The sequence below is a fragment of the Theropithecus gelada genome, chromosome 9, assembly GCF_003255815.1.
Source record: "Theropithecus gelada isolate Dixy chromosome 9, Tgel_1.0, whole genome shotgun sequence".
Classification (NCBI taxonomy): domain Eukaryota; kingdom Metazoa; phylum Chordata; class Mammalia; order Primates; family Cercopithecidae; genus Theropithecus; species Theropithecus gelada.
The window spans coordinates 41,852,613-41,865,426 of record NC_037677.1 but is presented as its reverse complement, the minus strand read 5'-3'; the positions used below and the strand labels follow the sequence as shown (position 1 = coordinate 41,865,426).

The following is a 12,814-nucleotide window of genomic DNA, read 5'->3' as shown; positions in this document are numbered from 1 at the left end:
AAGAGGGAATCCTCCCTAACTCATTTTATGAGGCCAACATCATCCTGATACCAAAGCCTGGCAGAGACACAACAAAAAAAGAGAATTTTAGACCAATATCCCTGATGAACATCGATGCAAAAATCCTCAGTAAAATACTGGCAAAACGAATCCAGCAGCACATCAGAAAGCTTATCCACCATGATCAAGTGGGCTTCATCCCTGGGATGCAAGGCTGGTTCAACATTCTCAAATCAATAAACATAATCCAGCATATAAACAGAACCAAAGACAAGAACCACATGATTATCTCAATAGACGCAGAAAAGGCTTTTGACAAAATTCAACAGCCCTTCATGCTAAAAACGCTCAATAAATTCGGTATTGACGGAACGTACCTCAAAATAATAAGAGCTATTTATGACAAACCCACAGCCAATATCATACTGAATGGGCAAAAACTGGAAAAATTCCCTTTGAAAACTGGCACAAGACAGGGATGCCCTCTCTCACCACTCCTATTCAACATAGTGTTGGAAGTTCTGGCTAGGGCAATCAGGCAAGAGAAAGAAATAAAGGGTATTCAGTTAGGAAAAGAAGAAGTCAAATTGTCCCTGTTTGCAGATGACATGATTGTATATTTAGAAAACCCCATTGTCTCAGCCCAAAATCTCCTTAAGCTGATAAGCAACTTCAGCAAAGTCTCAGGATACAAAATTAATGTGCAAAAATCACAAGCATTCGTATACACCAGTAACAGACACACAGAGAGCCAAATTATGAATGAACTTCCATTCACAATTGCTTCAAAGAGAATAAAATACCTAGGAATCCAACTTACAAGGGATGTAAAGGACCTCTTCAAGGAAAACTACAAACCACTGCTCAGTGAAATAAAAGAGGACACAAACAAATGGAAGAACATACCATGCTCATGGATAGGAAGAATCAATATTGTGAAAATGGCCATACTGCCCAAGGTTATTTATAGATTCAATGCCATCCCCATCAAGCTACCAATGAGTTTCTTCACAGAATTGGAAAAAACTGCTTTAAAGTTCATATGGAACCAAAAAAGAGCCCGCATCTCCAAGACAATCCTAAGTCAAAGGAACAAAGCTGGAGGCATCACACTACCTGACTTCAAACTATACTACAAGGCTACAGTAACCAAAACAGCATGGTACTGGTATCAAAACAGAGATATAGACCAATGGAACAGAACAGAGTCCTCAGAAAGAATACCACACATCTACAGCCATCTTATCTTTGACAAACCTGAGAGAAACAAGAAATGGGGAAAGGATTCCCTATTTAATAAATGGTGCTGGGAAAATTGGCTAGCCATAAGTAGAAAGCTGAAACTGGATCCTTTCCTTGCTCCTTATACGAGAATTAATTCAAGATGGATTAGAGACTTAAATGTTAGACCTAATACCATAAAAACCCTAGAGGAAAACCTCGGTAGTACCATTCAGGACATAGGCATGGGCAAAGACTTCATGTCTAAAACACCAAAAGCAACGGCAGCAAAAGCCAAAATTGACAAATGGGATCTAATTAAACTAAAGAGCTTCTGCACAGCAAAAGAAACTACCATCAGAGTGAACAGGCAACCTACAGAATGGGAGAAAATTTTTGCAATCTACTCATCTGACAAAGGGCTAATATCCAGAACCTACAAAGAACTCAAACAAATTTACAAGAAAAAAACAAACAGCCCCATCAAAAAGTGGGCAAAGGATATGAACAGACATTTCTCAAAAGAAGACATTCATACAGCCAACAGACACATGAAAAAATGCTCATCATCACTGGCCATCAGAGAAATGCAAATCAAAACCACAATGAGATACCATCTCACACCAGTTAGAATGGCGATCATTAAAAAATCAGGAAACAACAGGTGCTGGAGAGGATGTGGAGAAATAGGAACACTTTTACACTGTTGGTGGGATTGTAAACTAGTTCAACCATTATGGAAAACAGTATGGCAATTCCTCAAGGATCTAGAACTAGATGTACCATATGACCCAGCCATCCCATTACTGGGGATATACCCAAAGGATTATAAATCATGCTGCTATAAAGACACATGCACACGTATGTTTATTGCGGCACTATTTACAATAGCAAAGACTTGGAATCAACCCAAATGTCCATCAATGACAGACTGGATTAAGAAAATGTGTCACATATACACCATGGAATACTATGCAGCCATAAAAAAGGATGAGTTTGTGTCCTTTGTAGGGACATGGATGCAGCTGGAAACCATCATTCTTAGCAAAGTATCACAAGAACAGAAAACCAAACACCGCATGTTCTCACTCATAGGTGGGAACTGAACAATTAGATCACTTGGACTCGGGAAGGGGAACATCACACACTGGGGCCTATCATGTGGGGGGGAAGGGGGAGGGATTGCATTGGGAGTTAAACCTGATGTAAATGACGAGTTGATGGGTGCTGACGAGTTGATGGGTGCAGCACAGCAACATGGCACAAGTATACATATGTAACAAACCTGCACGTTATGCACATGTACCCTAGAACTTAAAGTATAATAATAATAATAATAATAATAATAATAATAATAATAAAGAGATACCAGATTCAAAGACTACATGCTGTATGATTCCATTTATATAATATTCTAAAAAAGGCAAACATATAGGCCCAAAGAATAGATAGTGGTTGCAAGAGGCTAAGAGTGGTGAGGGAATCTGACTTTAAAAAGGTAGTATGGAGGAATTTTATTGACAGAGATGAAACAATTTTGTATCTTGCTTGTGGTGGTGGTTACACAAATCTATGCATTTTCAAAACTCATAAAATTATGCAGCAAATAAAGAACTTTTCAGTATATAAAGCATAAATTTAAAAATATAAATTTCAATAAATGTTTCACATATTTTCACTCTAATATTTGCACTTTTTTTTTTTTGAGATGCAGTCTCACTCTGTCACCATGCTGGAGAGCAGTAGTGCGATTTTGGCTCACTGCAACCTCCACCTCCCAGGTTCAAGCAATTCTCCTGCCTCAGCCTCCCGAGTAGCTGGGACTACAGGTGCGCACCACCACGCCCCACCTAATTTTTGTATTTTTAGTACAGAAGGGGTTTCACCATGTTGCGCAGGATAGTCTGGATCTCTTGACCTCATGATCTGCCCGCCTCAGCCTCCCAAAGTGCTGAGATTACAGGTGTGAGCCACCATGTCCGGCCATATTTGCATTTCTTTCAATTCTCGTAATAGACTAAAAAAGTTTTGCTGGAATGGAGTTGCTTATTTTTCTGTATTATAAAATGTAACTGATATTAAATTTATAGTTTCTATCTTTGGCATCACATCCCTTTTTGTTTTTTTTTTGGGACAAGGTCTCACTTTGACACCCAGGCTGTAGCACAGTGGTGCCATGATGGCTTACTGCAGCCCGGGGCTCAAGTGATCATCCAACCTCAGCCTCTTGAGTAGCTGGGATCACAGGCACCTGCCTACATGCCCAGCTAACCGTTATTTTTAATTTTTTGTAGAGATAGGGGTCCCACTATAGTGCCCAGGCTGGTCTTGAACTCCAAGGATCAAGTGGTCCTCTTGCCTCTGCCTCCCAAATTGCTGGGATTACAGGTGTGGGCCACTGTGCCTGGCCCCCTTGTCAATTTTCAAAAATTTATACTCGTTTAGTGGTTTTAATGTTTAAGTATTGTATACATGTGAGAGTTTATCATGTGTGATCTATGTATACCTCTATATTCCAAATTGCTCGGAATGACATGCTCTTTGGAATACTCCATTCTTTCCCTCACTGTTTTGAGATGCTGTATTTACTACACATTAAAGAATACTCTTAATCATGGTGTCTTATTTCTACGGAGCAGGTGCCAAACTACTTTGAATAGAGCAATATTATATAGACAGATAGATATAGATATTTCTTATGCATTTTTGCCTGCTTTTTAAAACGTATACTGGGTGTTATTTAGGTTTTTACTTATTCCAGATAAAGTTGAGAATGCTTTTGTAAAGTACACAATACACTAAAGATCAAAGAGAAAAAATATACTCAAAAATTTGTTGATCTTCTTTTACGGATTTTGTCTTCCTAAGAAAGGTACAGATGGACTAAATGTATTTCCATTTAGTCAAGCAATTTTAATGTCACAGAGGCAATAATATGTGACATTTATTTTCTTCTTTCGGATTATTGTAGCTCAGTCAGAAAATCGTTATTGCTTTAACGATTTTGATGAAGTAGCTTTCCTGTGGCACCTCCCCTATTTCCCGCTCCCAAAGAATCGCAGATAGTGTCAAAGTCTTTTTGTATCGATGAGATCTACTTCCTAACATTTAAAGTGCAACTGACACGCAGCTAAACTCTTCTTGACGCGTCTGTGTCTAAACTGCACACACGCTGCACACAGACCTCCCCTACAGTGCATCCCTTTGAGGCGCCCTGGGAGAGCCAGGGCTGCTGGAAGCTCCCGCACCAACTCCAATGGCATCTGCCCACTGCCTAGCGGGGCGCCTCTCAGCCAATCCCGAAGGGTTGCTCGCGGGGCCTCACGGGAAAGGTAGTTTTTAGGTTGGGCGCCAACACCGTCAGGCTTTGCGCGCTAGCTGCGCGCATGCCTCGTCCACCGTCTACCTGTGCGTTTCCGCCTTTCCTTTTGTTTTTCTCAGGTTTTGCGTGGGAGGCGGTCGCCCGATTTCAAGGGTCTACCAGCTCTTCTACGGCGAATGCAACCAGATGAGAGAGTGAGGTAAGCCTGGGTGGGTTGGGCAGGGAGGGCGAGGGGGCCTCGCGCGACTCCGGGGGCGGGCGGCAGGGGGCCGGTGCCAGGTGGCGGGGAGGAGCCCGGGGGACCTCACAGGGGAAGCCGGGGACGGCAGGGCTGCAGCATGTCTGCCAGGACGCTAGGCCTGTTCCTTAAAGGCGCAGTCTCTGTCCAGAGCGGGCCGCACCGCGTGTGTCGCCCCCGTTTGTAGGGGCCGCAGAGGAGGGCATGTGCGCTTAAGTGGTCCGTGCGCTGAGCCTTGCGGGAGGGGCAGTTCTTTGGTCAAGCGGAAGCGGGTGTGCTAGGGCGCGACCGTACCTGAGCGGGGAAGGGCGAGTGCAGTGGCCTGCCCCACCGACCGACTCCGTTCCACGTTCTGCTTTCGTCCTCTTTAGGTTCCGAACTGCCCTCCAGTCAGGTCTATCACTGCATCTTGGTATTTGCAGTTCCTCTGTCCTGACTTGATCTTGCACTCAGGAAAGATCTTCAAGAATTACCTAATTTTGGCTTGGCGCGGTGGCTCTTAGCACCTGTAATCCCAGCACTTTGGGAGGCGGAGGCGGGTGGATCACCTGAGGTCAGAAATTCGAGATCAGCCTGACCAACATGGTGAAAGCCCGTCTCTACGAAAAATACGAAAAGTAGTTGTGCATGGTAGCGCATACCCGTAATCCCAGCTAGTGAGGCGGAGAATTGCTTGAACCCGGGAGGCGGAGGTTGCAGGTAGCCGAGATCGCACCATTGCACTCCAGACTGGGCACCAAGAGCGAAGTGCCGTCTGGGGGGGAAAAAAAATACCTAATTTTGCCTCATTTGTTAGAAGAAAAATATTTTTTTTGTTGTTTTTTTGTTTGTCAAGGTTATTGACTTGTTCAGGATCAGTTTGTTAGTAGGGAAGACTAAGTCACATCTGACCCCTAAGCCAGTACTGTCTACTTTTCCATATACGTCAAAGCAAGTTTAAAATATCCCTTTGAGAAATAGCAACAAAGTTAGACGAAAAAATTAAAACAGATTTTTTCTTTGAAGCACTGCTGCTTATGGCTTTCTGTGGAGTCACTCACCAGAGGTTAACATTACTGGGAAAATCAATAGCTTAGTCCTATTTTTTACAATGGTTTTAGTGTTAATGTTCCTTCATTAAATATATTGTTAACTTGTTTAGCCAATATTATCATTATACATTTTTTGTGAACACCGAGGGAGATTGAAATCCTTAGGAAGCAAGTATTTACTTTCACCTGGTGAAAAATCTTGTGCCCAAGAGCTGCATAATTATGTTGGAGTTATATTAGGGTGGTCTTTCACCATTTCTACCTCCTATTCCAGAGTGTCAGAGGACATTGATATTCTCCCAGAGGGAGCATTTTACCTAGTGGGTGTGTATGGCTTCTTAGGGCGGAAGAATCAGGGAGTTGCCAGGTGGGCCAAATCTTTCATGATCCCATTCCTCTTTTTCTAACTTAGCTGTATCTTCAGAGTTGTCTCCGTCTTTCCAAGAACAGAACAAAATGAACAAGGTAAGTTGTTTATTTAATTCCCTACTTTATTTTGCAGTGGACTTTGTGAAATTTGTAAGAGTCAATATGGTGATGTTTTTGTTTTTTTGTTTTTGTGTGAGATGGAGTCTCGCTCTGTCACCCAGGGTGGAGTACAGTGTCTCCATCTTGATTCACTGCAACTTCTGCCTCCCGGGTTCAAGCAATTCTTCTGTGTCAGCCTCCCGAGTAGTTGGAGCTGCCGGCTCACGCTGCCACGCCTGGCTAATTTTTTGTACTTTAATAGAGACGGGGTTTCACCATGTTGCCCAGGCTGGTCGCGAACTCCTGAGCTCAGTCTGCCTGCCTTGGCCTCCCAAAGTGCTGGGTTTACAAGCATGAGCCACTGTGCCTGGCCAAGAGTCAATATGTTAAGATGAGAAATTAGTAATACATAAAAATTAAACTTCCCAGAAAATATAAAGTAACAGATCAATAGCAGGGCCAAGTTAGAGTCAATAAGTTGAGCTTCATATGTTTCTTATGTTTTCAACAACCACGGCAGAAAGGAAGACACTGGATACAGACAGACTCCTCTGAAGACACAAAGACTTCCTGGCAGATACCTTTTTTGGTCATAACATAGGGACCTATAGTGAATAACCTTCCAGTGATAACCCTGAAATGAGTGCAGCCTATTGACTCAAACTGCTTTCTTAATTTTTATTTTACACAGGTTTCAATTTTCTTTTGGATGTAGTTCAGTTTTTTTTGATCAATAAATTAAAATGTATTTTAATTTTAATTAATTTATTTTTTTATTTTTTTGAGACGGAGTCTCGCTCTGTTACCAGGCTGGAGTACAGTGGTGCAATCTTGACTCACTGGAACTTCTGCTTCCAGGTTCAAGCAATTCTCTTGCCTCAGCTTCCCGAGTAGCTGGGATTACAGGCACGCGCCACCATGCCCAGCTAATTTTTGTATTTTTAGTAGAGACGGAGTTTCACGATGTTGGCCAGGCTGGTCTCAGTCTGCTGACCTCGTGATCCACCCGCCTTGGCCTCCCAAAGTGCTAGGATTACGTATTTTAATTTTTAATGAATCTTATTTCTACATGTGTAGCAGATAGACAGAAAACCCCTTAAAGTTTAAATATAGAACTTAATAAATTATTACAAATCCATGGTGCAAATAATGAATACATAGGTCAAAACAAACATTGCCAGCACTCCTGAAGCTGCCGTCTTGTCCCCCTCACAATCCCGACACCTCCCTGCTCATTCATTCATTTCCATTTAATCTGTGGCTTCAGTGGCAGAGTTGAGTAGTTGTGACAGGAACCTTTTGGCCTGCAAAGCCCCAAATTTAATGATGTCTGTTTTTTTTTTTTTTTTTGGAGAGAGTCTCACTCTGTCACCCAGGCTAGAGTGCAGTGGTGCGATCTTGGCTCACTGTAGCCTCTGCCTTTAGGGCCCAAGGGATTCTCCTGGCTAAGTCTCCCAAGTAGCTGAAATTACAGGCACGTGCCATCACACCTGGCTAATTTTGTATGTTAGTAGAGACGGGGTTTCACTTGGCCAGGCTGGTCTTGAACTCCTGTCCTCGTGATCCACCTGCCTTGCCTCCCAAAGTGCTGAGATTACAGGTGTGAGCCACGGTGACTGGCCAAATATTTAATGTCTGAGTTTTTACAGAAGAAGTTTACCAATCCCTAGATTAGTTTATTAAGTTTATTGTTGGTGTTGTGTACTATTTCAGATGACTTTTCCTGCTTTGAGGTCATGAAGATAATCTCTTTTGTTATCTTTTCAAATATTTATTGTTTTGGCATTCACATTTATGTCTCTTTCATTGGAATGAGTGTCTACTTTTGTATGAGATAGATGTCAGATTCCTTTTTTCATACGGTTAATGTAGAATTATTTTTGAAAACACCATCCTTTCCCCACTGTTTTACATTGTGATATTTGTCATCAATTATGTGTTCATATATGTCTGTGTGTTTTTTGGACTATGTTCTGTTGGGTGGTTGTGCCAGTACCACACTTGGTGAAATATCTTAGCGTCTACTAGTGGGTTTAACACATTTTTTTCTTCAGCAATATCCTGGCTCTTCCTAGTTCCTTGCATTTCCATACAAATGTTGTTAGTATTCATAAAATAACTTGCTGAGACTTTCTTTGGGGTTGAATTGAACCTATATATAAATTTGGGAAGAATTACTTACCTTTTTTTTTGAGACAGTGTCGCCCAGGCTGGAGTGCAGTGGTGCGATCTGAGCTCACTGTGACCTCCACCTCCCGGGTTCAAGTGATTCTCTTGCCTTAGCCTCCCGAGGAACTGGGATTACAGGCACCCACCACCATGCCTGGCTAATGTTTTTGTATTTTTAGTAGCGACGGGGTTTCATCATGTTGGCCAGGCTGGTCTTGAACTCCTGACCTCAAGTGAGCCGCCTGCCTTGACGTACTAGAATTACAGATGCGAGCCACCGTGCCTGGCCTCCAGTTCCATTCTCGATTATTTTCCTTCCTCAGTTTTCTGACAACCGTCTGATTTTCTCTTGATGTCTTTGAACACCACTATATTATAAATGTCTCTGTAGTCCTTGTTTCATTCTTGATTTTCATATTATGCTTCATTTTTTTTTTTTTTTTGAATTGGAGTTTTGCTCTTGTTACCCAGGCTGGAGTGCAGTGGCGCTGACCTTGGCTCACTGCAACATCTGCCTCCCAGGTTAAAGGGTTTCTCCTGTCTCAGCCTCCTAAGTAGCTGGGATTACAGGTGCTGGCCACCACACCTGGCTAATGTTTTGTATTTTTAGTAGAGATGGGGTTTCACCATTTTGGTCAGGCTGGTCTCTAACTCCTGACCTCAGGTGATCCACCTGCCTCAGCCTCTCAAAGTGTGGAGATTATAGGCGTGAGCCACCGCACTAAGCCTATACTTCAAAGTTAATATATTTAGGACATGTCTTGCTAGAATACTGTGTCCAACCTATTTTGCCCTAACTTTTCCTGGTTTACGTGGTGGCCCTAGTATCTGGGCAGCTGTTCATGGGGATAGGCAGAGGAAACATTTTTTTTCTTAATGAATTGGTGACCACATTTTGTTGCTCTGTCTCCTATTATCTGTGCCCTATTTGCATCCTGGTTTCTTCTACAGTAGTTTATGTAAATGTTGTTTTGTCCCTTGCTGTTCTCAATAGAATTGGTTCTGTAAACAAAACCTGATCACATAATTTCAGTATATGCTCACATCTCATCTTTGGCTCTCCCTTTTTCACAGCAGTGATCCCTAAAAGATGCGCCCTAGAGGATATCCAGAACAGTCCAATTGGATATCTTCTCCTATGTACCTTACAGATGTTTCAAGTATAATACTTCCAAAATCTTTCCATTTTCTCTACATCCTTATTATTATCTCTGAATTAAAGGATTAGAACCCAGAATATGTATCGTGATGAAGAAAATGTCAGGCTGTTTCTCTACATTTTTAAATCCAAATGAGAATTAAATTGGAATTCATAATAAATGTACTGACAATTTTTTTCTGTGATTTGTAAATATAAATCTGTAGTTCTCAGTAATATTCTTGAAAATGGTAAATGATCAAATACTCTGGAGACCATTGGTCTAAAATTACTGTATAACCCATTTCCTTGACTTTTTTTCTCAAGATAGCACCAGGCCATCTCCTGTGCTGTCTGTCTTTTTGTTGATGTCTGCATTGTGTTGGAGGCCCTCACCTATGCTTGTATCATGGCCCCATGCTTATGAAGAACGTAACAGAGTGTTCTTCATAATTTAACCAACAGCTGTACTTCCTCAGTTAAGCTCAAAACAGAGCTAACTTTGTTCCTAATATTAGTCTATTGTGTTTGTACTTTCACCTTAGTACTTGTAACATGTTACCACATATATTTTCTTATCACTCTGTATGTTCTTTGATCACAGGAAGATTTTTATTAATCTTAGTATTTCCAGCAGTGATGATAGTTCCAGGTACATTGTAGGAACTTCATGATTTCTTTTGCATGAATTAATATCTTAATGCATTAATGGCAGAATATTTCTGTTATGATTTCTTTTTTTCCCTAAAAGTACAAAGCAAAACAAATATTCTATGAATAATAATCGTGGTAAGGATTAGCCCATACTTCTTTTTTCATGCCACCTAATTCTGAACATTTCAGGTAGAACAGAAGTTCCAGGGGTCAGTATCATTTAAAGATGTGACTGTGGGCTTCAGCCAGGAGGAGTGGCAGCACCTGGACCCTAGTCAGAGGGCTCTGTATAGAGATGTGATGCTGGAGAACTACAGCAACCTTGTCTCAGTGGGTAAGGTCTGTTCACTGTATCATTCTAAATAGCATTTGTTTATTCTTTTGATTATGAAGCATATGGGCAGTCTGTATAGTTTAATGATATTTAAGGTTAGGCTTCAGGAGTCAGTGTTGATTGATCACCTTTGAGCACCAGAAGATACTTGTGTTCACTTCTCCAGTGAAAATGTTCCACTGGCAACTTGAAGCAGCCCCAGAAGCTTCTTCCTGCTTCAAAGGCCTGAGGTCTAGACTGCTTGGTCCAAATCCTAAATTATTTCCTGTTAACAGGGTATTGTGTTCACAAACCAGAGGTGATCTCCAGGCTGGAACAAGGAGAAGAGCCATGGAGACTGGCGGAAGAATTCCCAAGCCAGAGCTTTTCAGGTGAGTTAATATGTACTGCACAGATTCACATCAGGGGATTTGTTGTTTCCAAGTAGTTTCCAATTCAGGGATTGGCAACTTTGGGACATTTTTCAAGAACATCTCCATAGGGGTCCTAACCTGTGGAAGTGATGGAGAATACCTAAATCAAACCTCCAGACACTACTCACAAAATTCCTCCTTTTTGAATCATTTTTTTGAATGTTTGCTATTCTTACACCTGTCAATAGTTGAGTCTTTGCCCACCTCAACTTTACTTTGTTATCGTATCTTTTCTTGATTATCATTTTTCTTAAAGCACTTTCAGTGTCCCACCTTACCTCCATTGTTTTGTGTTTATTCTGTTGTCAGAATTTTTTATACACTCATTTTTAAACTCAGCAAATAATTTTTGAGTACTTGCTGTGTGCTGAGAATATAATGATGAAAAACATTAGGCCGGGCGTGGTAGTTCACACCTGTAATCCCAGCGCAGGTCAAGGCAGGCAGATCACTTGAGGTCAGGAGTTTGAGAACAGCCTGGCGAACATGGAGAAACCCCGTCTCTACTAAAAATACACAATTAGCTGGACGTGGTGGCAGGTGCCTGTAATCCCAGCTACTTGGGAGGCTGAGGCAGGAGAATCACTTGAACCCGGGAGGCAGAGGTTGCAGTGAGCTGAGATTGCGCCACTGCACTCCAGCCTGGGAGACAGAGCGAGACTGTCTCTCAAAAACAAGTACATAAATATAAAAAAATAAAATAAAAAATTATGTCTCTAAGTATATTATGTATACTTATATGTATATGTATATTAAATGTTCTGTGGTTTTGAAGACACTGATAGAAATTAAAGGAAGTTAGATTGGCTGAATGTGGTACTTTAAGGAACAGTCAGGGGAAGCCTTAATGAGGTCAACATTAGAGCAGAAACTTGAATGAAATGACTGTGTGAGCCATGAGGATTCTGCCCCTTTTCAGCAGGGGTAGTTGCAGCTTCTAGCCTTGGACAGGAATGTGCTTGGTGGTTTTCAGGAATAACCAAAAAGTCACAGTGGCTGAAGGGAGGGGTTGATTGAAGGCAGCTGGAGTCCAAAGGTGAGCCTATCATAAGCCTTACTCAGTTAATTTTACTTTTAATTTAGTGGTGGATTTTCAGCAGATGAGCAACATCTGATTTATATTTCTATAAGATCTTTCTCACCTCCTTAGAGGAAATATTGGGCATGGCATAGGGCATAGAGAGCGCATTAAAGGCCTGTGGTAATTTTTCTTATGAATGATTGTGGTAGCTTGGACAAAGCCGGAAGGCAGGAGGGAATGGGAAGAGGTTTGATTCTCAGTATTTGGAAAGTGGGGCAATAACAAAAGAACTAACATTTGTAACATCAGAAGGAAGGGAAAGAGGTGTTTAAAGTATTTGAAGAAGTAATGGCTAGATCTTCTCAAATTTAGCAAAAGATATAAAACTACACATTCCCGAGTCTGAAGTAACATCAAATAAGTGAAGTCCATGGCAAACTCACACTGTAATTAAATTTTTGAAAACTAAAGACAAAAATTTTCAAAGTAGCCAGAGAGAAACAGCACATTCTCTACAGGGAATGACGGTGGGTTTCTCTTCTGAAACTATGGTGGCTGGAAGGAAGTAGTATATTTTCTCAAGTACTGACAGGAAAGCACTATCAAATAAAATATCTGTGTCTTTTGAAACTATATTCATGAATAAAGGGGAACTAAAGGCATCATTAGACAGGGAAGCTAAGAGAAAATGTTGCTAGCAAACCTACCTTTAAAAATTGACTAGCAGTTCTCTAAATAGAACGGAAATAACACAAGAAGGCTTGGAATGCAGGAAAGAAAGAAGATTGGAGGTTGGCAAAAATGG

General features: G+C 41.4%; 1 protein-coding gene across 7 annotated transcripts in view; it reads left to right on the top strand.

The window, feature by feature from the left end:
• The first annotated feature begins 4,608 nt into the window (after positions 1–4,608).
• The window catches only part of LOC112631942 (zinc finger protein 33A), a 50,095-nt gene continuing 41,889 nt past the window's right edge, over positions 4,609–12,814 (top strand). For 4 of the 7 annotated variants that reach the window (XM_025397520.1, XM_025397517.1, XM_025397519.1 and 1 more), the window contains exons 1-4: positions 4,609–4,742; positions 6,225–6,277; positions 10,431–10,575; positions 10,851–10,946. Coding sequence is in view for 2 of the 7 variants with exons in the window: in XM_025397515.1 (XP_025253300.1) it covers positions 4,720–4,742; positions 6,225–6,277; positions 10,435–10,575; positions 10,851–10,946 (313 nt within the window). In the remaining 5 variants the exon portion in view is untranslated. Of the gene's footprint in view, positions 4,743–6,224; positions 6,278–9,523; positions 9,603–10,430; positions 10,581–10,850; positions 10,947–12,814 lie in introns of all 7 variants that reach the window. The other 3 variants (XM_025397516.1, XM_025397521.1, XM_025397515.1) reach the window with 3 other exon arrangements.